Source organism: Mustela erminea, chromosome 9, assembly GCF_009829155.1.
Source record: "Mustela erminea isolate mMusErm1 chromosome 9, mMusErm1.Pri, whole genome shotgun sequence".
Classification (NCBI taxonomy): domain Eukaryota; kingdom Metazoa; phylum Chordata; class Mammalia; order Carnivora; family Mustelidae; genus Mustela; species Mustela erminea.
The window spans coordinates 105,349,983-105,375,585 of record NC_045622.1 but is presented as its reverse complement, the minus strand read 5'-3'; the positions used below and the strand labels follow the sequence as shown (position 1 = coordinate 105,375,585).

The 25,603-nt window shown below is 48.6% G+C and overlaps 2 protein-coding genes and 1 long non-coding RNA gene across 6 annotated transcripts; 1 reads left to right on the top strand and 2 right to left on the bottom strand.

Moving 5' to 3' along the window:
- On the bottom strand, positions 1–3,806 carry POLR2G (RNA polymerase II subunit G). The gene is made up of 8 exons (XM_032359263.1): positions 3,696–3,806; positions 3,454–3,563; positions 1,841–2,000; positions 1,054–1,104; positions 885–950; positions 678–749; positions 446–479; positions 1–226 (listed from the first exon to the last, which is right to left on the bottom strand). Exons 1-8 carry the CDS (start codon positions 3,705–3,707, stop codon positions 213–215), a joined length of 519 nt encoding a protein of 172 aa, XP_032215154.1. The 5' UTR covers positions 3,708–3,806; the 3' UTR covers positions 1–212.
- Positions 3,807–15,673: 11,867 nt separating this feature from the next.
- LOC116598372 lies at positions 15,674–17,027 on the bottom strand. Its single transcript, XR_004289050.1, has 3 exons — positions 16,949–17,027; positions 16,496–16,611; positions 15,674–16,209 (listed from the first exon to the last, which is right to left on the bottom strand). It is a non-coding gene; the product is annotated as an uncharacterized LOC116598372 (long non-coding RNA).
- Positions 16,703–20,420, top strand: ZBTB3 (zinc finger and BTB domain containing 3). Of its 4 annotated transcripts, none has more exons than XM_032357073.1 (2): positions 16,703–16,737; positions 17,286–20,420. In XM_032357073.1, the coding sequence occupies exons 1-2, from the start codon at positions 16,735–16,737 to the stop codon at positions 18,906–18,908; spliced, it is 1,626 nt and encodes a 541-aa protein (XP_032212964.1). In that variant the 5' UTR covers positions 16,703–16,734; the 3' UTR covers positions 18,909–20,420. The 4 variants fall into 4 exon arrangements, with proteins under 4 accessions (XP_032212964.1, XP_032212966.1, XP_032212965.1 ...); XM_032357075.1 differs by lacking the exon at positions 16,703–16,737 and adding an exon at positions 16,809–16,839; XM_032357074.1 differs by lacking the exon at positions 16,703–16,737 and adding an exon at positions 16,848–16,944.
- The last annotated feature ends 5,183 nt before the right edge of the window (positions 20,421–25,603 follow it).

Genomic DNA, 25,603 nt, shown 5'->3' with positions numbered 1-25,603 from the left:
TAACACTTCCATGAGAACAGGACCTTTATGGTTAGAATGCACAGTCAAAAAACTGGGGAGTGGTTGCTAAGCAGAACCACCCAGTGTTTTCTGGGGACAAGGAGCCTTCTTTGCCTCCCCAACAGCAGCCAGACCGGGCCTCTGGACTCCACGAGGAGTGTGACCACCATATCTCCTAGATAAGGACCAAACAGAGCAGAGGGTCCCAGTGCTCAGCTCACAAGCCCTGCAGAGAACAGGAAAAGCACATCAGTTGGGCTCAGAGCTTGGGGGCAGTCATCAAACAGGCATTCCCCGTCCCATGAGGTACATGTCCTGGATATTCCAAGCGGACAGTCCTGAGTTTTCTTCATCTGCGACTCAGGCATTAAGCCCCACGCCCACCCCCTGCCTTCACACACCCCTTCTCCATGCAACAACCCTGGATGCATGATCAGGCACTCACCCAAGTAGTCGTCCATCAGAGAGCCAATAGCAAACTGCAGGAGGGAAGGCAGAAAGGAAATAAAGCCTGAGCAAGCCCGGGACTAGCCTCTAACCCCCAGCCCCAGGGCTTCTGCCCAGCCATCCCCTCTTCCTTGTGGAAGAGCACAAAATCCCCAGGAACCCTCGGTGGTAAGAAATCAACAGTTCCCACCTCTGCCTGGCACAGGCAAGAGGGCAGGCAAGAGACTCACAATGTCATTCTTGTCCACACGGGTCCCCACAATCTTCAAGCGGATCTCATCGTCCTGCTGAATCACAATGTCCTAGAGAAGAGGGAACAGGATACTCAGATATGGAACCCCCTCTTCCCCCGTCCCCCGTCCTTCTCCCACAAAGCCAAAATCCCTCAGAGGGCTCATTTCTCCTTCCTCCCTCTCATGGACTTCCTCCCAACCCACCTCATCCATTGTCTTGTAACACGGTGGGTTGGAGTTGGGGTCGAACTCCATCTCTGATGGGATGGACTGAAAGGAAAGCAAGACTGGTCAGCGCTTTCCACAGGTGCTTCCAGAGATGATCAGGACTGGCATCTCTCCTCCTTAGCGCCCCCAGCATGCCCAGACTTACATGTCGGGAGATGAAGCAGGACATAGGTCCAATTTCTGTGAAGAGCCCCACCTAGAAGGACAACGAGTCTTTGAGGCTTTGTCTTTTATCCCCCAACTCTTGTAAGCTTCCCAGCTTTATCTGACTCCAATAATCTTCACGTTTTAAGGGCACCTGGGTGGCTCAGTGGGTTAAACCTCTACCTTGGGCTCAGGTCATGATCTCAGGGTCCTGGGATCGAGCCCCGCATCTGGCTTTCTGCTCAGCGGGGAGCCTGCTTCCCCCTCTCTCTCTGCCTGCCTCTCTGCGTACTTGTGATCTCTGCCAAATAAATAAAAAATCTTAAAAAAAAAAAACTTCGTATTTTGAAACCACTCTGAATGGTATCATCTGCTTTCATGTCTCTCCTCTGCCAAGATTCCATTTTAAGTGAAACCAATACAGGCCAATCAAGGCCCAAGACCTGGGACTCATCAGTCCACAACTTGAACACTTGTGGATCACATGACCTCCATACAGAGGCTTCTATAAAAAGGAATAAAAGCACACGCCTCAGTCGTCCTGAGGTTTTGCACTGGACCTGGCCCAAGTAAGTACTCAATCAATGGAGGCTGCCACTGGTGACTACTCATTCTGAATTATAGGACCCCGAGCGAGGCAGCACTGAGATTACTGTACCATTTGACAGGTGAGGAAACTGGAAGCACAGAGTGACTTAGCCAAGGACACAGAGTGAGCAAGAGTAGTTGAGACCCCTCTCCCATCTTCTAAGCAGCCCCCCAACTGCCTCGGCTCTGTATGGTCTCACCTTGTTGACCTGAGTGACAACAGCATCCACAACCTCCCCTTTAAAAGGCCGGAAGACAATGGCCTTGTACTTCACCGGATAAAGAACAAATCCTCGGCCTGGCTGGATCACACCAGCGCCAATATTGTCAATGGTGGTGACAGCGATTACAAAGCCATACCTGTAAGGGAAAAAGAAAGGCACTGTGTGGACAAGAGCCTCTAAAACCATCTGCAACGAGACGGTGGGCATGGGGGTTAGGGGACAGCACACATGGAAGGAGATGGCACCCCTGCCCGCAGAACTTAATGCCGGAGAGAAGACACAATACCAATCAGTATCTACAATGCCAAACGCCGCTCTCATAATTTCACAATAAATATCCAAGGAGGCTGTTGTCCTTGAGCCAAGAGACCTCAACCTTGGGGATGCCTCAATCACCTAAGAAAAACTTACTAAAACACAGATTCCCAGGCCTGTCCTCAGTCTTGATGCTGTCTGGATGAGATGAGGTTCAGGAACTTGCATGTGCATTTTTTTTTTAAAGATTTTATTTATTTATTTGAGAGAGAGAGAATGAGGCAGGAGGAGGGAGAAGGAGACTCCCCACTGAGCATGGAGCCTCACATGCAGCTCCATCCCAGGACCCTGAGTTCAAGACCTGAGCCCAAGTCAGACACCTAACCTACTGAGCCACCAGGCCCCCTGCCTGTGTTATTCCCCTGGGGGAGGCCCCAAGTACCCACAGCCCAGGGCTCATCCCAGCTCATTCACATCACCATGTGAGAGGCCCTTCTCTGCAGAGCTCAGAGATGTGCCGTGCCAGGCCCTTTGGTCCTGTGGGATAGAAAAAACCAGAAGAGGGGCGTCTGGGTGGCTCAGTCTTTAAGCAACTGCCGTTGGCTCAGGTCATGATTCCAGGGTCCTGGGATCCAACCCGAGTCAGGTTCCCTGTTCTGTGGAATTCTGCTCCTCCCTCTCCTAATCCCCCTGCTTGTGTTCCCTCTCTTGCTGTGTCTGTCATATAAATGGATAAAAATTTAAAAGAAGAAGAAGAAGAAGAAGAAGAAGAAGAAAAAGTCTTAAGAATCACAGGTAGAGGGGGCACCTGGGTGGCTCAGTGGGTTAATGCCTCTGCCTTCGGCTCAGGTCATGATCCCAGGGTCCTGGGATCCAGCCCCGCATCAGAGGGAGCCTGCTTCCCTTCCTCCCTCTCTGCCTACTTGTGATCTCTGTCAAATAAATAAGTAAAATCTTTAAAAAAAAAAAAAATCACAGAGGGGGAACAGACACAGGAACAACGATGAGGCTGTGAGCCCCATGGGCGCTGGCCTCATTCTATTTTCTTGCCTGCGTTGTCCCCGGGCCCAGCCCAGAACCTAGCACACAGCAGGAGCTTTAAAAATGTTTGTGGCATCAACGAAACGACCAATCTCTGCTTAAGGAAGACAGTCTTATGATCCAACTTTGCAGACAGCGCCGCGGGAACCCATAGCAGGATGCAAGTGCCTGCGTGGGGTGCCTGAGTGGGTGAAAGGGTTCCCCAGGGTAGGTAGCAGGTCCTTGCGGACCTATAGGAGTTGGGGAGAGGCTGCAAGCACCGGGCGACGCGGCACGAAGGGCGCGGCACTCACTTGCCGGTGCAAGTCCCCTCCACCTCCGTGAAGAGCTTCTGCTTTACGGTGTTGAGCAGGTTGGGGCCGAAGTAGCGCGGGTGCAGCAGGATCTCGTGCTCCAGGGAGATCTGAGGGAAAAGTGGGATGGAGACCAAGTAAGGCGCTGTAGGGACATGGGGTCAGGAGCAACTCCTCGACCCAGCGCCCGCTTAGCTCTTCCTCTCAACCCTGCCCTCGCCGCCACCCGGTGCTTCGCTTACGTGATAGAACATCTTGCCGGCGGGGACCGAACAGCGACTAAACCCACACCTGCCTAAGCAGACGCTCCTCCCGCCCAACCGGAAACACACTTAGCCTCCCCGAACGGGCTTCCGGGCCTGCCCCAGAGAAGTGGGCGGGACTCTGCCCCCTCCGTGGACCCAATTGGACATCGCTATCGTAGGCGGGGATTCCGGGGACCCCGCCCCCTTTCGCCACGCCCACCAGCGGTCCAACCTCTGGGTTCACAAGTTCACAGTGTCTGCCCTAGAATGGATGTTAAGTAAGTATTTTTTTTAGGGGTGCCTCGGGGGCTCAGTGGGTTAAAGCCTCTGCGTTCATCTCGGGTCATGATCCCTGAGTCCTAGGATCGAGCCGCATCGGGCTCTCTGCTCAGCGGGGAGCCTGCTTACCCCTCTCTCTGCCTGCCTCTCTGCCCGCTTTGATCTGTGTCTGTCAAATAAACTTTTTAAAAAGAAAACCCAAAATGAGTATTTTTATTTTGTTTTATTTATTTATTTGTTTGTTTATTTATCAGAAAGAGAGAGAACAAGCAGGGGCAGCGGCAGGTAGATGGAGAAGCAGACTCCCTGCTTAGCAAGAAGCCCCAGGTGGGACTGGATGCTATGACCCTGGGACAGGGATCCCAGCCAAAGGCGGGCACTTAACGACTGAGCCACCCAACCGCCCCAGATAAATACTTTCAAACGGAATTAATTAGCTAATAAAAGACAACATGAATAAAGCGCTTTAGCAAAATGCATTCCTACAGCAAATATTTGAAGGCTGCTTTCATACAGTAACCATAGTAAGTAGGTGTCTTTTTACAGCAGCCCCACCAGACAAGCTTTACCAATGAGGGCCCAGGCCCAGAGGGTTGATGTCACTTGAGGATCACTCAGGGGCGGGATTCAAATTCTCGAAGTCCGACCCCAAGACTCTTGCATATTTGGGCATTCCAGATTTTCTTGCAGGCGTTCGTTCAGCATATGTGGAGTACCCACTCCTTGCCTGCAGGTCAAACGAAGCAGCCAAAATCAGAGCCCAGAAAGCAGCGCTCTCTCCGGATGTGAGAAACCAGGTCCCCTTTCCCCTCCCCCAACACACACACACACACACACACACACACACACACACACCCCAGGGGTTAAAGAATTGATGAGCCTTTGTCAGTTCCTTCAACTCTGCCCACTTTTTTGTAGACAGTCCCTTTATTTTTTTTTTAAGATTTTTTTTTTTTTTTAAATCAGAGAGAGAGGGAGAGAGAGCGAGCACAGGGAGACAGAATGGCAGGTAGAGGCAGAGGGAGAAGCAGGCTCCCTGCGAGCAAGGATCCCGATGTGGGACTCGATCCCAGGATGCTGGGATCATGACCTGAGCCAAAGGCAGCTGCCCAACCAACTGAGCCACCCAGACGTCCCTAGACAGTCCCTTTATTAAACTCACTTCAATTAACCAGAGTAAGCATACCATCTGTTCCCTGAGACCCTGACTGATTAAAGGGCAATGCAGAAAAAGGCAGAAGCCACCAGAGACACAGACCCCTGAGAAAGGCTTAACAAGAGCCTCAGGTTCTAGAGCCAGGACAATCCTTGTGGCCTTGAACCAATGCCCAGCACCTAAGCTTTTTTACGTTGTAAATGGGTCTGACCCACACTCCTGCAAGAACAGAGACTTCTGCTTCCTCAGAGGGTTCATACACCAGTTCCCATGGACATTGCCCATTTCCAAAAATTGTTGAGCCCAGCAGTCTGCCACTCAGACTCCATGGATCCCCTTTGGAGGATCGGGCAATGAAGCAGATGAATGGGCCTCAGCAGTCCTAACTTCTTTTTCTAGCCAGCCTCTCCTCAAAAGCAACTTTTGTTTTGTTTTGTTTTGTTTTATTTAAATTCAATTATTTAACATATGTATTACTGGTTTCAGTGGTAGAGGTCAGTGATTCATCAGTCTCATATAATACCCAGTGCTCATCACATCACATGCCCTCCTTAATGCCCATCACCCAGTTACCCCATCCCCCACCCCTTCAGAAACCCTCAATTTGTCTCCTAGAGTTAAGAGTCTCTAACGGTTTGTCTCCCTCTCTGATTTTGTCTTGTTTTATTTTTTCCTCTTTCCCTATGATCCTTTTGTTTTGTTTCTTAAATCTCACATATGAGCGAGATCATGTGATAATTGTCTTCCTCTTATTGACTTATTTTGGTTAGCATAATACCTTCTAATTCCAACCACATCCTTGCAAATGGCAAGGTTTCAATTTTTTGATGGCTGAGTAGTATTCCATTGTGTGTGTGTGTGTGTGTGTGTGTGTGTGTATACACATATATATTTACCACATCTTTTTTTTTTAATATTTTATTGTTTTTGACAGACAGAGATCACAAGTAGGCAGAGAGGCAGGCAGAAAGAGAGGGGGAAGCAGGCTCCCTGATGAGCAGAGAGCCTGTTGTAGAGCTCAATCCCAGGAACCTGAGATCTTGACCTGAGCCAAAGGCAGAGGCTTTAATCTACTGAGCCCCCCAGGTGCCCCAGCACCACATCTTCTTTATCCATTCATCTGTTCCTGGACATCTGGGTTCTTTCCATAGTTTGGCTATTGTGGACCCCTCAAAGGCAAACTTAAGGACAATGGGGTGCTGAAACAAGCTACAAGAGTTTTGTTTGTTTTTTTTTTTTTTTTTTGGCATGCAGCAAAGCAAGGTTTATTGAGCAATATCAAAGTGGTAGTACAACCTTCCCGAGGGGGAAGGGGACCCATAGACGTTGCCACCAGTTTCTAAGTCTAGGGGTTTTTACGAGCTTATTGGCAGGCTGTGTTCATGTGATTAACCCTCTGTGCCTGTCATCCAATCAGGCTTTTGTCACCTGTCCTATGGGGAAGAGTGGAGGGCTCCTTCCAGAGCAGCGTAAAATCCTTTAAAGAGTGGTTTCCTCTTAAGGTAGGGGCGGGGGGGCCTTGTTCCTGCCTGCCTGTTTTGCAATTATCCTTCATCATTCCCTCCTCTAAAGAGGTAACCCTAACTACTGTCAGGGAAAAAGGGTGACGACCGATCGAAGCTACTTCCTGCTGGTCAGGGGCATGGATGGGACAGTAGTCAGGGCTCCTCTCATCAGGATCTGTCACGGGGTCCCCTGCAGGTGTCTAGTTTGATCTCCACGTGAGGCTCCTTCTGAACCACCACCATTTGGAGTTCAACGACCTTTATTCTGGAAGATCTAAAGTGGGTCAGGGCATTTAGGAGGCAAGGCCAAATGCACAATGCAAGAGCGAGTACAGCCAGGGGTCCAGCAAGAAATAGAGCATGTTTTCGTGAACTCCCCACATGCTGTGAGGAGACAGCAGGCAAAAGGAAAAAGACTTATCTGTGTCTTCTTGCTTCAAGACTCGTTTGACGTCCTCTTTAGGTTCACAGAAGGATTTTGGTTCCTTGTTGTTAGGCCCCACTGGGGACCAGTGTTTGACCAGGAATGATGGATCTGGAACAGTGGCTCTAGGCTTCACTTAGCTATCGGCGTTGCTGAAACCCCTGTGTGGGGGCCTTCCCAGACCAGCTCTTATCAGGCACTTGGTCCCCAGGGTGAAATGGGACAAGTCAGTTATTTTGGGGCTGGGAGTTAGGAAGCTCTTTCCAAGAGGGATGAAATGAGTAAAGCCCAAAACCTCGGATACTCCCTCTGTTACCACTCTGAAGGGACTGCAGGAGTCCAAACTGATGTGATGGGAAAGATAGAAAGCGAAGGTCAAGCAAAGCTTTATTTTGTGTCAGCACCGAGAATCAAACGGTCGGGGCTGTCTCTTAAGGAGAGAGCCACGACCCCCAGCTTCACAGACTAGCTTTTTTTTTTTTTAAGATTTTATTTATTTATTTATTTGACAGACAGAGATCACAAGTAGGCAGAGAGGCAGGCAGAGAGAGAGTAGGAAGCAGGCTCCCTGCTGAGCAGAGAGCCCGATGTGGGACTTGATCCCAGCACCCTGAGATCATGATGGGAGCAGAAGGCAGAGGCTTCAACCCACTGAGCCACCCAGGCACCCCCACAGACTAGCTTTTATAGAGCAAAGGCCATGTGGTTGAGCCTGGCCAATCAGATTGTCTTCACCTGGCAGGACTTGTCCTTGCATTCTGGGCTGTTATCTCTACCTGACCTGACCGGTCCTAGTATTTGGGCTCTGTTATCAGGGACTGGTCTACCATATTTTACTGGTTTCCCAGACTTGCTTTTAAGTAAGTTCTCCTGGGAGGGGGGCAGGGTCAGTTTAAGTTTTACTGCATAAACAACAAAATGGCTGTTTAACCAAGATGGAGTTGCTCTGGCTAAGTAGGTCCCTATGCAAACCAAGGCATTTACAAGTGCCTTTCTCACTTCCAAGCATTTTTTTTTAAGATTTTATTTATTTATTTGATAGAGAGAGATCACAAGTAGGCAGAGAGGCAGGCAGAGAGAGAGAGAGGAGGAAGCAGGCTCCCTGCTGAGCAGAGAGCCCGATGCGGGACTCGATCCCAGGACCCTGAGATCATGACCTGAGCCGAAGGCAGCGGCTTAACCCACTGAGCCACCCAGGCACCCCAAGCATTTTTTTTTAAGAGACAGTACACGTGTTTGATAGGGGGCGGGGGCTCGAACGTACAACCCCAAGATCAAGTTGCATGCTCTGCCGACTGAGCCGCCAAGTGCCCCGAGCCAGTTCTTACTATTTGAGAAATTTTGCAAGCAAGCTGTTAAATACAGCCTTTATTAAACATTTAATGCTGTTTATTATTATAACTTACAATTAAATTAATTGTACTTAAAAAAAAAAAAGGCGGGGGGTGCCTGGGTGGCACAGTTAGTTAAGTGTCCAACTCTTGGTTTTGGCTTAGATCATGATCTCATTGTTGTGAGATCAAGCCTCCTGTAGGGCTCCCCGCTCAGCATGGAGTCTACTTGAGATTCACACTCCCTCTCCCCCATCCCTCCCCCTCATGCTCTCTATCATGAACAAATGAATGAATATATATATATATATATGTATATATATATTTTTTTTTTAAAGGCAGAGGTGATATTTGTTTTTTTTGCTTTTTTTTGTTTGTTTCTATTTAGGGAATGTTGATGAGGTTGGTGGGGTCCAGAGTTGATGTCCAGAAAAGAATTCTTGAGATGTCTTAGGTGCAAAAAAAGTGGCTTTATTAAATAAAGCACAGGGGACAGAACCGCTGGGCAGCAAGAGCTGCCACTGATAGGTTTGGACTGTGAGGAACAACAGATTACAACCTTGAACTGGGGGGAAGTAAAGATAAGGGAAATTCTAAAAGGACTTTCATATGCTAAAGAAGACTCAGGATCCTGGAGGAATGTTATAATCTGCCTATTTAAAGTATTTGTCAGTGGGCTGCAATTTATAAGGACATTTAATTTTTTTAAGATTTTTATTTATTTATTTGACAGACAGAGATCACAAGTAGGCAGAGAGACAGGCAGAGAGAGAAGGGGAAGCAGGCCCCCCGCCGAGCAGAGAGCCCCATGTGGGGCTCAATGCAGGGCTCAATCCCAGGACCCTGGAACCACGACCAGAGCCAAAGGCAGAGGCTTTAACCCACTGAGCCACGGAGGCACCCAATAAGGACATTTAATTTTATCTATATTTCTTTCTGCCTTTGTTTCTCACATCAGAGTTACAGATGAAGCAAGTCTGGCAATGCACTGATAACTATTGAAGCTGGATAATATTATGGTAATATTGGTGTTTTTTTTTAAAGATTTTATTTATTTGACAGAGATCATAAGTAGTCGGAGAGGCAGGCAGAGAGGGGAGGAAGCAGGCTCCCTGCTGAGCAGAGAGCCTGATGTGGGGCTCCATCCCAGGACCCTGAGATCATAACCTGAGCCGAAAGCAGAGGCTTTAACCCACTGAGCCACCCAGGCACCCCTAATATTGGTTTCTTACATGTCTCCTTCTATTTGTGTTGGATATTGTTCGTAATAAAAAGTTAGGGAAAAAACCCAAAGGTAACTATGATAATTGTAATTTATAATAAGAAATTGTTGGGTCCCCCCAAAATTGGGTACCCCAATAATGGGTCCGTGATTAAAGGAGACTGATACAAAGCGAAGGTCAAGCAAAGCTTTATTTCGCGCCAAGCATCAGGAAACAGCCCCGACTGTCAAACAGATGGGTCGGGGCTGCCCCTCCCTGCTTTCCAGACTAACTTTTATAGAGCAAAGTCCATGTGGTTGGGCCTGGCGACACACAGGCGGCCAATGAGATTATAACACACACAGGAAACTCCACCGTGATGCTAGGTGACAAGTTGAATTACAATTTACCCTAGTAGACATTTGAACCAGCCTATCACACCTTGGTAAGGATTGGCACCAAAAGGCTCCCAAAGGGCGGGGCCCATACTCCTTGGTAGCTAGAAGACAGTATGTGCCCCCACTGATTGAATACCTCCACCAGGCCTGACCCACCCTTGTACTTAGACTTCCTTACGTGGGACCGGTTTCCCGGACTTGCTTTTTTTTTTTTAATTTTATTTATTCCTTTGACAGAGACAGATCAGAAGTAGGCAGAGAGAGGAGGAAGCAGGCTCCCTGCCGAGCAGAGAGCCCGATGCGGGACTTGATCCCATGACCCTGAGATCATGACCTGAGCTGAAGGCAGAGGCTTTAACCCACTGAGCCACCCAGGCGCACCCCCGGACTTGCTTTTAAGTAAATTCCCCTGGCGGGGGGCAAGGTCAATTTAAGTTTTATAACAAAATGGCAGTTCAACCGGGGTGGGGCTGCTCTGGTGGAATAGGCCCTTACAAAATACATTTTCGGTCTTCTCTGTTCCTGGCCCAGAGCTCCTATTTTAGTATATGTGCTGCCGAAGCGAGCACTGGCCCTGAGCTCCTGAAAGACTTAGAGTTTCCTAAGTGATAACGGTGTTAAAAGGTGTCTTCTTGATATTCATAACAAACCCCTCTCAAACCCAAGTTTATGTTAATGAGATGACATCTGAAAATCACCTTATAATAGGGACTGGGTGCTGGGGGAACCAACCTGATGACTGAAAGGTTGGATCTTTCTGTCTCAACCCCCTGACCTCCAGGGAAAGGAGAGGGGCTGGAGGTTGAATCATTGACCTTTGGCCAACAAGTTCATCCATGGTGTGTGTGTACTGAGGCCTCCACGAAAACCGAAAAGGTTGGAGTTCAGGTAGCTTCTAGATCAGCAAATACCTGAAGACACTGATTGAGAAGTGCCCTAAAAGAGAGCCTAGAAGTTCCATACCCTTTTCCCATACCTTGCCCTATGCAACTCTTCCTGAGTTCTATATTGTTTTATAATAAACCTGACATCTAGTAAGTGCAATGTATCTTTGTGTTTCATGAACCACTCTAACAAATTGACTAAACCCAAGAAAGAGTCTTTGGAGAATGTATAGCCAGTAGGTGAGCTCAGGTGACAATGTGGACTTCCAGTTGGCATCTACAGGGGGCAGGGGGGCGGGGACAGGGAACATTCTTACTGGACTGAGCCCTTAACCTGTGGAACCCCATATTATTACCATGTAGATGGTTTCAGAATTGAACTGAATTGTAGAACACTCAGCTGGTATTTGAGAATTACTTGATATGCATGTGTTTGGGGGAAACAAACACTGTATTTAGAGTCAGAATTATTAATAGATACTTACTACTCATCAGTTCCTGGGCCTGGGGTGCCTGGCTGGTTCAGTTGGTAGAGCATATGACTCTTAATCTTGGGGTTATAAGTTTAAGCGCCATGTTGGGCAGAGAGATTTCTTTCTTTCTTTCTTTCTTTCTTTTTTTTTTTAAGATTTTCTTTATTTATTTGACAGACAGAGATCACAAGTAGGCAGAGAGGCAGGCAGAGAGAGAGGGGGAAGCAGGCTCCCTGCTGAGCAGAGAGCCCGATGCGGGGCTTGATCCCAGAACCCTGGGATCATGACAGGAGCCCAAGGCAGAGGATTTAACCCACTGAGCCGCCCGGGCTCCCCTGGGTAGAGAAATTTCTTTAAAGAGTACAACAAAATCTTAAAAAAAAAAAAACCCTCATCTCTTCCTAGTTATTTTCCCACAGTTTACTATTATCAATGCTCTTGCGTTAATTTACACCTATTGTGTCTGTGTGGTATGGTAAAATACTATAATTGCATACGCAGGCTAAATCCAGTTGCTCTGATATCTTCACCAGCACTTGACACCGTCAGCAAGGCTTCTTTATTTAGCTATTCTAGTGAACGCGTAGTAGTAGCTCATTGTAGTTTTAATTTTCACTTCCCTAATGACTAATGATGTCGAACATTTTTTTTTAAAGATTTTATTTATTTATTTGACAGAGAGAGATCACAAGAAGGCAGAGAGGCAGGCAGAGAGAGAGAGAGGAGGAAGCAGGCTCCCCGCGGAGCAGAGAGCCCGATGTGGGACTCGATCCCAGGACCCTGAGATCATGACCCGAGCCAACGGCAGAGAGGCTTAACCCACTGAGCCACCCAGGCGCCCTGTCAAACATTTTTTATGCACTTATTTGCCAAGACTGATGTATCCAAGACTCAAGTCTAATGTCTCTCCCCTTTTTGTAACCCAATGGTTTCCCAGGGTAAAAGAGGGCTGTAGCCTCCATCTTGACCTCAAACTTTCTAGTTGGGGTCTTCATTCCAGCATGTCTCTTGGCTCAAGCAGAAGACCCTGAGGGCAAAGCATCCCTTGATGGAAACCAAAACCACCCCTTCCTGCATTAGGGACTCTCCAGAGCCCGCAAAACCGCACCCATGATTGCCGGCAAGACAGTGATCCCTTTGACCTTCTCCGCCTACCTCCCCTGACCCACCTGCCTTTGTCTGGCATTTTCCTTATAGAAATGTGGGAGTATTTTCAGTCCTTTGGAGACAGTCTACAGTCTTTGAGATGGTAAGCTCTGTCTTCCCCAGTGTTAGCTTCCCTGAAACTCCTTTCTTATTTCACCACCTCTTGTTTCTCTGCCTTTGGATTTTGTCAGCAAAGACTGGCTGAACCTGGTCTATCTCTGAGCTCCCCAGGCCTGGGCTGGCCTTGATACATTCTCCCCAAGCCCTGATCCCTTTGCTTCCAAAGCCTCCAGATCAGAGAGAGACAAGCTAGGATGGAAGAGAACAGCAATGGCTACCAATGAGCTGGACTGAGATTTGGCACATGAAGAAAGTCTGTTGGAAGATTCAGTTATCATCTGCTATCTCTCTCTCTCTCTTTTTTTAAAGATTTTATTTATTTATTTATTTGACACAGAGAGAGAGAGAGATCACAAGTAGGCAGACAGGCCGGCAAAGAGAGAGGGAGAAGCGGGCTCCCTGCTGAGCAGAGAGCCCGATGTGGGGCTTGATCCCAGGACCCTGAGCCAAAGGCAGAAGCTTAACCCCCTGAGCCACCCAGTAGCCCCTGCTATCACTTTTTAGAGAGGAGCCCTTGTGATGTCAGTCACTGTTTTCTAAAGACAAACAGTAGTAGCAGGTCCTGCTGGAGGGTGATCTCTGAGCAAGACCATCCATCCCCTCTCCCCCTCTTCCTGGTTCTGGACTCCTCCCTCTGAGCCAACTGTTCTTCCAACAACTAGGGTACCTCTGCCCCCAACCAAGTCTAAATCCTCTGACCATTGGTACTACAACCACCCTGAAAACCACCCTGCAGACACTCTAGGAAGATAGATCTACAGAATGGTTAGGGGTGTGGTTTTGAAAGTAGTCTTAAACTCAATCTCAGCTCTGCCTTTTATGTTTTAAGATTTTATTTTGATAGAGATCACAAGTAGGCAGAGAGGCAGGCAGAGAGAGAGGGAGAAGCAGAGAGCCTGATGTAGGGCTTGATCCCAGGACCCTGAGATCATGACCCGAGCTGAAGAGAGAGGCTCTAACCCACTGAACCACCCAGGTGCCCCCAGTTCTGCTTTTTATTAGCCGTGTGACCTTGGCCAAGTTATATAACCAAGGTGAAGCTGTCATTTCGGCCCACTAGAGAGCAGAAAGACTATTTTGGAATTAGAGATTATATCTTTAGCATGCTGTTAGACCTTAACAAATGCTAAGTAAATGGTAGATGGTTATCTAACTTCGACTAATACACAAATACACAGAAGCAAAGCTTTTCAAGCTTTTTGGGGGGAGAGGGATTGCTATGTATGAAGTTTCTTTTGGTATTTATTTATTTACTAAGATTTTTTAAAAAGATTTTTATTTATTTACTTGACAGAAAGAGAAAGAGAGATCACAAGTAGGCAGGCAGAGAGGGAGGGGGAAGCAGGTTCCCTGCTGAGCGGAGAGCCTGATGCAGGGCTCCATCCCAGGACCCTGAGATCATGACCTGAGCCGAAGACAGAGGCTTAGTACACTGAACCACCCAGGTCCCCCTAAGATTTTATTTTTGTAACCTCTACGACAGTCGTTGGGTGTCTGCCTTTGGCTCAGGTCGTGGTCCCCGGGTCCTGGGAGCAAGGAGCCTGATGCAGGGCTTGATCCTAGGACCCTGGAATCACGACCTGGGCCGAAAAAAGTTGCCCAACCAACTGACCCCCGCAACATGGCAAATGCAAAGCTAAAACAAGAAATTTCAGGGGTGTCTGCCTGGCTCAGTCAGTAGAGCATGTGATTCTTCATATCAACGTCACGAGTTTAAGCCCTATGATGGACACAGAACTTACTTTAAAAAAAATTTTTTTTAACCTAGGTCCAGTAGGCATGGCAATCCCAGAGTGTGACACACACTCAGTCTTTGTGCCCAAACTCTGACTCACCTTCATTCCGATCTCTTCTGAACCTGTAGAAACCAAACTGCTTCACCTTCCTGAACGGCCTATGTTCTTTACTGCTGACCAACTCCGGCACTCCTCTACTGTACAGGGGGGAACCTTCTAGTCCCTTGGTTTTAAATATACCATCTATAGACTGGTGACATTCCCCAACATGTATCTCCACCCCAACATTCCCCCTGATCGTCAGGCTCACAAGTCTTAACTGGCTAAGAGGAAGCTCTACTTAAAGGATCAGAAGCAGAACTCTCGATTTCCCATTGCTCGCCTCTCAGAAAATGGTTCTACCAGTCATACCACTGCTCATGCCAAAATTCTGACTTTTTTTTCTCTTGTTCCTAATTTCCTACCCTTGCTTTAGCAAATTCTGTTGACCTAGCATTTCTCTCCAGCTACATCCACCACTACATTTGTCAAGGCGCCATCATCTCCTCTGGGACCTTTCCCACACCTTCCTCCTACTTTGATCCTCTATGCTTCCTTCTCCACTGAGTCGCCAGGATAAGCCTCTAAGAACAAGAATCATATCAGAACATTCCTCTTTTTAAAACCCATCAATGGGGGCACCTGGGTGCCTCAGTGGGTTAAGCCGCTGCCTTCGGCTCAGGTCATGATCTCAGGGTCCTGGGATCGAGCCCCACATCGGGCTTTCTGCTCAGCGGGGAGCCTGCTTCTCTCTCTCTCTCTCTCTCTCTCTCTCTGCTTGCCTGTCTACTTGTGATCTCTCTCTGTCAAATAAATAAATAAAATAAAAAAAATAAATAACCATCAATGGTTTCCCATTCCACTCAGAGTAGAACACAAAGTTGTCTCCATGGCCAATGAAATTCCATGCACTAATACTTGTGTGAGGCATTTTCTTCGCATAATCAACACAATATCTCATAATAGCTTGAAAACCGAAGCAGATGTGAGAATCCACCAGTCTTCTATTAAGCCAGACATTAAAGAAATTTGTGGAAATATAAAAAATTGCCACTAATTATCACTACATTTGTTTGTTTGAAAATATATTTTCCCAAAAAATGATTTTTTTTAAGATTTTATCTATTTATTTGACAGAGAGAGAGAGAGAGACATCACAAGTAGGCAGAGAGGCAGGCAGAGAGAGGAGGAAGCAGGCTCCCTGCTGAGCAGAGAGCCTGATGTGAGGCTCTATCCCACGACCCTGAGATCATGACCTGAGCCAAAGGCAGAGGCTTAACCCACTGAGCCACCCAGGCGCCCCCAAAAATGATATGTTGCTTACATTAATTTTTTAATTTCTGTGCAATATAGTGTGGCTTGGAGGGTATCTTGAAAAGATGGGATCTCAAGCCAAGGTCAATATGGCCCACAGGGCTCAAGTACAAGGATGAAAGGTTGATTAATGTCCTTAATTTCTGGTTAGGTCTCATTGGAGGGCTTGGCTGCAGAACAATGTGAAAATACTTAGTGTGGTGGGTGAAGGGGCGAAAAGGGGTGAAGTGCACTGAGTTACCCTTATGGAAACCCTGTCAACACATTGCCCTGGTCAGAGAAGAGACAGGTATCGATAACTCCCAATTAATACCCCTTCTTCTGCTGGTTACCTAGGTACCCTCAAAAGATTTACTCAAAGGGCGGGAAAAAAAGTAAAAAAAAAGAAAAACCCCCGAAAACAAAAACAAAAATCATGCTACCATGTTCTTGTAGCTTAGTCGGTGGAGCGTATGATCCTTGGTCTCAGGTTCCTGAGCAAACGTTCCATGTTGGACATCGAGCCTACTTTAAAAAAAAAGGTGGAGGGGAGTAACCACACTCTTTATTCTCCTATTTTCCTGTGCTGGTAAATTTTAAGGGCATGCCCCCACTCCCTTCCATCAGCACCTCCCAGGCCCCTGCAGACAGAGAAGGGCACTCTAATCTCTTCATTGTAATTGACTACGGGAATTAGGCTAAGGACGGTATGATCAGGTGAGAGGACACCACCATTTCTGACCCAGGGGTCTGGAGCCATCAGATTAGGGTTTTGGGGTTCTCCCTTCCCCAGCCACCCTGAGCACAACACCTTGCAGAACGGCGGGCCTCGAGCCCAAGCCAGAGGTCTTTGCGCTTATCTCCATAGAGCCGCTCCCCGCCCTCCTACCGCCGCAGGTAGATGAAGCTCAGCCAATCAGGAGGTCTCTAGGGCAAAGAAGGCGGGACGACGAGGAAAAGTTTAGGACAGGAGCGCCAACCAATCCTGCGCCTAGCTTCCGGAGTAACGGCCACCGGCACCCACTTGCAGACGCCGCTCAGAGCAGGGGGATGGTTAGTGGACAGTGAACCAATCCGTGCCCAGGGAAGGCCAATATTAGCCAATTAAAACTGAGGAGGTGGGAGGGGGCGGAGCTCGCCGGTGGTTTCTCGCTGGTGGGTGAGGGATCGGCTTTCTCTGCTAGTTCCCACCCTAGGACTTCTTAGCCCCTGGAAGGCGAGGAGAGAGGCTCAGGGGAGTTTTTGGAGTGGGGCGTAGAGGTACCTCCCGGGAAGGCCTGGAAGCAAAAGAGACTCCTAGTTGGGGAAGCTGCTGGAAGCCACTGGGTGGGCATCGAGGAAGCGTAGGCTGGTTAAGGGGCGGGACTTCCGGGGCGTGGTTTTACGAGTGGGGGCGGGGCCTGCTTCTAAGGTTGAGCCGAAGGGGCGGGGCTAAGAGATCACTGGGTGTGACCTAGGAGAAAGAAGGGTAGTAGTTTCAGCGGGCGTTTTGGGGCCAGGACGGTGTTGACAGAGGCTTTGGGGTGGCAGGTGAAATCTCAGGCTAAGGTGAAGGTTGCTGGGGAGGTTACCTGCCCTAACCTACTGTCCTCTCTTCCCAGGGAGCCACTGGTGGGGCCCTTCCTAGGGTCCTTTTCCCTTCGTGGGGTGCTATGGAGTTCCCAGAACACAGCCAGCAGCTGTTGCAGAGCCTGCGAGAGCAGCGGTCCCAGGGTTTCCTCTGTGACTGCACCGTAATGGTGGGTAGCACCCAGTTCTTGGCCCATCGGGCTGTGCTGGCCTCCTGCAGCCCGTTCTTCCAGCTTTTCTACAAAGAGCGGGAACTGGACAAGAGGGATCTGGTGTGCATCCACAATGAGATTGTCACGGCCCCAGCGTTTGGGCTGCTTCTGGACTTCATGTATGCTGGCCAGCTGGTCCTGAGGGGGGATACCCCCGTGGAGGATGTGCTGGCGGCTGCCAGCTACTTGCACATGAATGACATCGTTAAAGTGTGTAAGCGGCGGCTGCAAGCCCGGGCCCTGGCTGAGGCAGACAGTACCAAGAAGGAGGAGGAAACCAACTCACAGCCCCCTAGTTTGGAGTTTTTGCCCACTTCCCGTGGCCCCCAGCCTTCGTTGGCATCTGCCGAGACATCAGGCCCCTGGGGCAAAGGGGAATGGAAAGGCCCTGCAGCTCCCTCACCGACAGTCTGTCCTCCAGATGAGCCACCAATGCCCGGGGGAGCTGACACGACCCAGCCTGGCGTGGAGGTCGACTCCCCACATCTCCGGGCACCTCCTGCACCAGTGGCTGATGTCTCCCTCGCCAGCCCCAGTAGCTCCACAGAGACCATTCCTTCAAACTACTTGTCTTCAGGCCTTCCAACAGTTTCGGCAGAGCCTCTGCCTCCCCTTGATGTGGGTACTGAGAGTCTGAGGATGGTGGAACCAAGGGGTGCTGGGGGACCACTGCAAGGCTTCTATCCTCCTGCGCCAGCAGCTGCCCCGGTCCCTGTCCCGGTTCCATCGCAGGCCCCAGCGCCCGCAGAAGCTGAGCTGGTCCAGGTGAAAGTAGAAGCTATTGTGATTTCTGATGAGGAGCCCGATGTGTCCGAGGAACAGCGTCAGGGCCCCGAGGGACTGTTCCCGCCCGGGGGAGCAATGTATGGTGGACAGCCCCCTCAGCCAGAGGCTTTTGAGGAGCCGAGAGCAGCCGGACTGGAGGAGGTGGGGCCAAGTGATCACTTCCTGCCCCCAGATCCTCACCTACCCTACCATTTGCTGCCAGGTCCAGGGCAGTATCCCCGAGGACTGGTGACATCGCCCTTGCCTGCGCCCGCGGCCCTGCATGAGCCACTTTACCTGCCTTCTGAGTATGAAGCAACCCCGGGAAGTTTTGGGGTTTTTACCGAGGACGTGCCCACTTGCAAGACATGTGGGAAGACCTTCTCATGTTCTTACACACTAAGGCGACACGCCACGGTGCACACACGTGAGCGACCGTACGAGTGCCGCTACTGTCTGCGCAGCTACACCCAGTCAGGGGACCTCTACCGACACATCCGCAAGGCTCACAATGAGGACCTGGCCAAACGCAGCAAGCCGGATCCAGAGGCTGGCCCCCTCCTAGGAGTGCAGCCCCTCCACGGCTCCCCGACAGCAGACAAGCAGAACGGCGGTGGCGGTGGCGGTGGCGGTGGTGGAGGGCCACCTAAAGATTTTGTACTCGGCCCCAAAAACTGACACCTGCAGGAGCATCAGAAGCCGATGCTAGGCCTGCTCTTGCCATCATTAGGGGGCAGCAGAGACTGGAAGCTTTTTCTTTTCCCCTGCTGGCGGAACAGAATGAACCTCTTGCGCAGGCCGGAGATTTCCCACCGGTTTTTCTTTACCCAGCCAGACAGCAGGACTTTCTGGAGCGGGTGCATCTTGGTCAGCTCCTCTCCAAGGGCACATTTTTCTGAGCTGTAATTGCTTCCCACCCTGCCTTCTGGACCATAAAGCTAGCAGTGAAAGTATCTTTTTGGACCCGTGTTGACTGGTTTATTCCACAAACCTGCATGCCTCCTGATTCTTTCATACTTCTCCTGCCGATCTTTTAGGAAGCTGACATCTGTACCTGGGGTAGGGTTCAGGGTTAGGTTGCTTTTGAGGGGAAGAAGTGGGACAGGCAGAGGGCAATACGGATTTGACTTAGGAGAAGTGTACTAATGAGGGAATCGTATCCAGTGATGGTTTATCATTGTAGTTAAGCTCCCAGGACCTGGGCTATACTGATGATTCATAAAAATCCTTAATTCTCAACAACTTTATGAGGTATTGGCACGCCCCTCCCCTTTCCTTTTTCCACAGGCAAGGAAACATGAGACCCCAAAATCAGGTTAACCTATTGCGGGTCACAAGGGCGAGTTAAGGGGCAAGCCAGAGTTTGAGTCCTGGGCTTCAAACACCATGCGCACTGTGCTGGATTAGAACGTTGTTGAGAAAACCAGCAGTTTCTCGTTCATCCTCATGAGTGTTTGGCTTTGCTCCCTTACCCCTTCGCCTCTGCTTCCATTATAGAAAGTCTGGGGGTGACTGTTTCAGCAACAGACACTGTTACCGATGACTTGAAATCGTTGCCTGTGTGTCCTGATGTGGGTTGAGGTCCCTGAAGATGAGGAACCCGAAGGCAGAAAACACGAAGCTCTGGGGTGATGGGTTTTGGGGGGAGGAGGAGGAGGGCCTGTGGTACGGGAAAGATGGGGGCTTGGGCACAGTGAAAGCGAGGAACTCCAGCTGACACGATCGTGAAGTTCCTCTAGTCCAACTCCCTCACCTGAAAGGCATGAGGACAGCCTTGAGAAGTCAGATGACTCAGTTATGGTCGCACAGTGGTTACTGGCAGTAGAGACCCCAGAGAAAGGGGGGGTCTGGGGTGTTGAGGTGGGTTCTGGGAGCTCTGGGCCGGTAACAGAAGGGGCCTCTTCTGTTCTCTGTGAACAGTGGTGCCATAGGGTAGGAGGGCTCCCGAAAAACCCTTCTCGGTTCTGCACATAAGGAATCGAGTGCAAAAAAAGCAACAAGGAAGAGTTAGGAGAAGATGAAAATGAGTCACTTTTCTGAATTTATTTTTTCTCTTTTTGTATTTATCTGTACTGCTCTGCATTGGAAGCTCTTGCCGGCGAGCTTCTGTTTCTGAGTTAGAGGAAGGCGGACCAAACATCAGAGATTGGCCAAAGGCAACTCCGTACCGAGGGCATTGAAGGAAGCAAACCATTGATGCTTAACATTTTCTTTTCTTTTTTCTTTTTTTTTTTTAAATATTTTATTTATTTATCAGAGGGGGGGGGAGAGCGAGCACAGGCAGAGAGAATGGCAGGCAGAGGCAGAGGGAGAAGCAGGCTCCCCGCTGAGCAAGGAGCCCGATGCAGGACTCGATCCCAGGACGCTGGGATCATGACCTGAGCCGAAGGCAGCTGCTGAACAACTGAGCCACCCAGGCGTCCCTGATGCTTAACATTTTCACAGCTGGATGAATTCTTTGCCTTTAACTTGTGTTGGAATGACCTTTTAGTTTGTCTTCCAAATGGCTAATTTTATTTGTGCAAGTATATATTCCCACTTTAATTCCTTGGCATCAGTAACAAGGCAAGACATACATACACACGGTAAGTTCCCGGCTGAGTGGAGCACCTTTTCCAATGTCTTGCCTAGAGTAACTATCGGTTGCCTAAAAACAATCAGTTGCCTTTAAAAGGGTAAATTTTGGCCACCTGGGTGGTTCAGTCAGTTAAGCATCTGCCCTCCTCTCAGGTCATGATCCCAAGGTCCTAGGGTTGAGCCCCACACTGGGCTCCCTGCTAAGCGGGGAGTCTGCTGCGCCCTCTGCCTCTCCTCCACTTGTGTTCTGGAACGTGCTCTCTCTTTCCCTTTTTCTCTCAAAATTTTTATTTTTTTATTCATTTTTTAAAACATTTATTTATTTATTGGACAGCAAGAGAGGGAACACAAGCCCGGGGAGGGGGAGAGGGAGAGGCAGGCTCCCTACTCAGCGGGGAGCCCGATGCCAGGGCTTGATCCCAAGACTCTGGGATCATGACCTGAGCCACCCAGGCACCCCTCAAATAAAATATTAAAAAAAAAAAGGGGGCTCCTGGGTGGCTCAGTGGGTTAAAGCCTCTGCCTTCAGCTAGGGTCATGATCCCAGTTTCCTGGGATCAAGCCCTACATCAGGTTCTCTGCTCAGTGGGGAGCCTGCTTCCCCCTCTCTCTCTCTCTGCCTGTCTCTCTGCCTACTTGTGATCTCTGTCAAATAAATAAATAAATAAAATCTTAAAAAAAAAATCTTTTAAAAAAGGGGGGGTGGGGAGAAAAAATAAAATCAGTTGCCTCAGAACATCAATTCCTAAAAGCAAGACATAATATGGTGTCTACATGTATATATCATGCATACTATTTCTCTAGACAGTCTGGAAAACAGTAACCATTGTTACAGTCTTGGCCATGTGTAACACCTAAAGAGGGTCTGTTGCTTGGTGTGGTTCTCCTCCAGAGCCAGCATTTGCTTTCAGTTCCCAGCACGAGATGCCAGTTTCCCTGGCAGTGGAAATTAGGAATCTGCGAGATGTTGAAGACAGCACAACAGCCAACACGAAAGGCCACGGTTGTCTCACTGTATCTGCTGGTCGCCAGGAACAGTCTCTACCGGTCTATAGAGGTGTGAGCTATAGAGAATTTTCTAATTTCCGGGCTTCTCAGTGGTCTCCTCCATGAATTCAAGGAACCACAGGTGAGCTCATCCAACCCCTAGTCCAACATTGGCTCCTCCTATTGCCAGTGTGAAACCCCTGCTTGAAGAAGAACCTGGGGCGCCTGGCTGGTTCAGTCGGTGGAGCTTGTGACTCTTGACCTCAGGGTCATGACTTCAAGCCCCACATTGTGTGTAGAGATTAAATAAATAATCATAAAAAAAAACAGAACTCATTATCCCCAGAGGAAACATAGTCTATCGCTGGACAGTCCTAATTGTTGGATGACACTGCATTTTACTGAGCCAGAATCAGCCTCCTTTTATGGGGGTAAGGGTTGGGCTCCAGCCTACCAAGAGTTTCACAAATTTTATTTTTGAGCTATAAGCGGATTTAGTTTTCAGACAACCACCTTTTGCTCTCCAGCTTTAGAGATACAATTCTTTTAAGATTTTTAATTTTGTTTTAAGTAATCTCTACGCTCAGTGTGGGGTTCGAACTTACAACCCCAAGATCCAGAGCTGCACGCCATATTGACTGAGCCAGCCAGGTGACTCTAGAGCTTTAATTCTAATTTAGGATTTTAATTATTTTCTTTCTTTCTTTTTAACAAGATTTTTATTTATTTATTTGAGAGAGAGAGAGCGCGAGCATGAGAGGGGAGAAGGTCCGAGAGAGAAGGAGACTCCCCATGGAGCTGGGAGCCCAATACAGGACTTAATCCCAGGCCTCCAGGATCATGACCTGAGCCGAACGCAGTAGCTTAACGAACTCAGCCACCCAAAAAAGAGCCCCTCTTTTTTTTTTTTAATTTAAAATCTTTTCTTAACTGGCAGTTTTCTAAGAGTATGATTTCATTTGCTGCCTATTGTGTCTTCAATCACCAGACATTTGGCCAGACTTAGCTTCATAAAAGTCACCATTTCAGTCCTTTGCTTTGGATTTCTATTTATCTATTTTTGTCTTGCTTTAGAGAAGAGTGTGTGTGCTTATGCACAAGGCTGGGGATTGGGTGTGGGTTGGGGGGAAGGGGCAGAGGGAGAGAGAGAATCTCGAGCAGGTTCCACATCCAGTGTAAAGTCCAATGTGGGGCTCTATCTCAGGACCCCAAGATCATGACCTGGGCCAAAATCAAGAGTCAGATGCTTAACCAATTGAACCCCCCAGGCATCCCAACTATTTATTTCTTTAAGTGATCTCTCCACCCAACATGGAGCTCAAACTCGGAGATCAGGGTTGTGTGCTTAACTGACTGAGCCACCCAGGCACTCCTGAATTTCAATTTTTCTTTTTTTAAGATTTTCTTTCTTTATTTGTCAGAGTGAACACAGGCAGACAGAGTGGCAGGCAGAGGCAGACAGAGAAGCAGGCTCCCGCTGAGCAAGGAGCCCGATGTGGGACTCGATCCCAGGACGCTGGGATCATGACCTTAGCCGAAGGCAGCAGCTTAACCTACTGAGCCACCCAGGCATCCCCTGAATTTCCAATTTTAATATCGCCAAAGCCAATGTTTCCAAAGATGATTTACCTCGAGATATACTATTTTTATTGTAAAATATATTTACTTTTCTGGGTTTTTGTTTTGTTTTGGCAAATGATATGAAATCTTCCAAAGTCCCCTACCCCATTATCAGTAAGTGATTTTGGCAGGCACCTCTAAAGGAACTCTTAATATATTTATTTTTAAGATTTTATTCATTTATTTGAGAGAGAGAAAGTGACTGAGAGAGAGTACAAACCGGGGTTAGAGGCAGAGGTAGAGGGAGAAGCAAACTCCCCACTGGGCGGGAGCCTGATGCGGGGCTCGAACCAGGACCCTGGGACGGTGACCTGAGCCAAAGGCAGCTGCTTCAAGGACTGAGACACCCAGGCACCCCTAAAAGAACTCTTAAAAAAAAAAATACGGGGCGCCTGGGTGACTCAGTGGGTTAAGCCGCTGCCTTCGGCTCAGGTCATGATCTCAGGGTCCTGGGATCGAGCCCCGCATCAAGCTCTCCACTCAGTGGGGAGCCTGCTTCCGTTTCTCTCTCTGCCTGGCTCTTTGCCTACTTGTGATCTCTGTCTGTCAAATAAATAAATAAAATCTAAAAAAAAAAATACTGAAAACCATAATCACACTCAATAAAACTGGCAAAATCCTTTTCTCCACTCCAACAATTCTGGTTCAAATTCATCTCATAAACTTATTTATTCTTAAGATCTTCTTTTTTTTTTTTTAAGATTTATTTATTTATTTATCAGAGAGAGAGGGAGAGAGAGCGAGCACAGGCAGACAGAATGGCAGGCAGAGGCAGAGGGAGAAGCAGGCTCCCTGCTGAGCAAGAAGCCCAATGCGGGACTCGATCCCAGGACGCTGGGATCATGCCCTGAGCGGAAGGCAGCCGCTTAACCAACTGAGCCACCCAGGCGTCCCTTCTTAAGATCTTCTTTAAAAAGATTTTCTTTTTTTTTATTAAAAGATTTTATTATAGGGGCGCCTGGGTGGCTCAGTGGGTTAAAGCCTCTGCCTTCGGTTCGGGTCGTGATCCCAGGGTCCTGGGATCCAGCCCCGCATCAGGCTTTCTGCTCAGTGGGGAGCCTGCTTCTCTCTCTCTCTCTCTGCCAAACTCTCTGCCTACTTATGATCTGTCTGTCAAATAAATAAATAAAATCTCTAAAAAAAGAAAATATTTTATTTATTTTTTTGACAGAGAGAGCATGAGCAGCGGGGAGGGGCAGAAGGGGGATGGAGAAGCAGACTTGCCGTTGACCAAGGGGCCCCATGTGGGACTTGATCCCAGGGCCCCAGGATCATGACCTGAGCATAAGGCAGATGCTTAACAGACTGAGCCACCCAGGTGCCCCCAAAGATTTTATTTATTTATTTATTTGAGAGAGAATGAGTGAGAGAGAGCATGAGAGAGGAGGTCAGAGGGAGAAGCTGACGCCTCAAGGAGCTGGGAGCCTGAGGCGGGACTCGATCCTGGAAGTCCAGGATCATGACCTGAGCCGAAGGCAGTCGATCAACCAACTGAGTCACCCAGGTGCCCTAAAGATTTTAAAGTAATCTCTATACCCAGGATGGGGCTTGAACCCACAATCCTGAGATCTAGAGTGATACTCTAACTAGCCAGCCAGGCACCCTTATCTCAAACTTTCCATTGTTTTGGGTTTTGGGTTTTTTTTTTCAATAGAAGATTTCATTTATTTATTAGAGAGAAAGAACAGCACATGCACACAAGTAAAGGGAAGGGCACAGGGAGAGCGAGAAGCAGGCTCCCCACTGAGCAGGGAGCCAGACGGGGGACTCGATCCCAGGACCCTGAGATCATAACCTGAGCTGAAGTCAGAGGCTTAACCAACCTAGGTGCCCCTCAGTTGTTTTGTTTTCAAATCAGAATCCAAATCCAGAATTCAAATCAGAATCAGAGTCACATTTGTTTGGTTGTCTTAAGCCTTTTTTTTTTTTTTTTAAAGATTTTATTTATTTATCAGAGAGAGAGAAGAGCAAGCACAGGCAGACAGAATGGCAGACAGAGGCAGAGGGAGAAGCAGTCTCCCTGACAAGCAAGGAGCCCGATGTGGGACTCGATCCCAGGACGCTGGGATCATGACCTGAGCCGAAGGCAGCTGCTTAACCAACTGAGCCACCCAGGCGTCCCTGTCTTAAGCCTTTTTTTTTTTTTTTTTTTTAAGATTTTATTTATTTATCAGAGAGAGAGAGAGGGG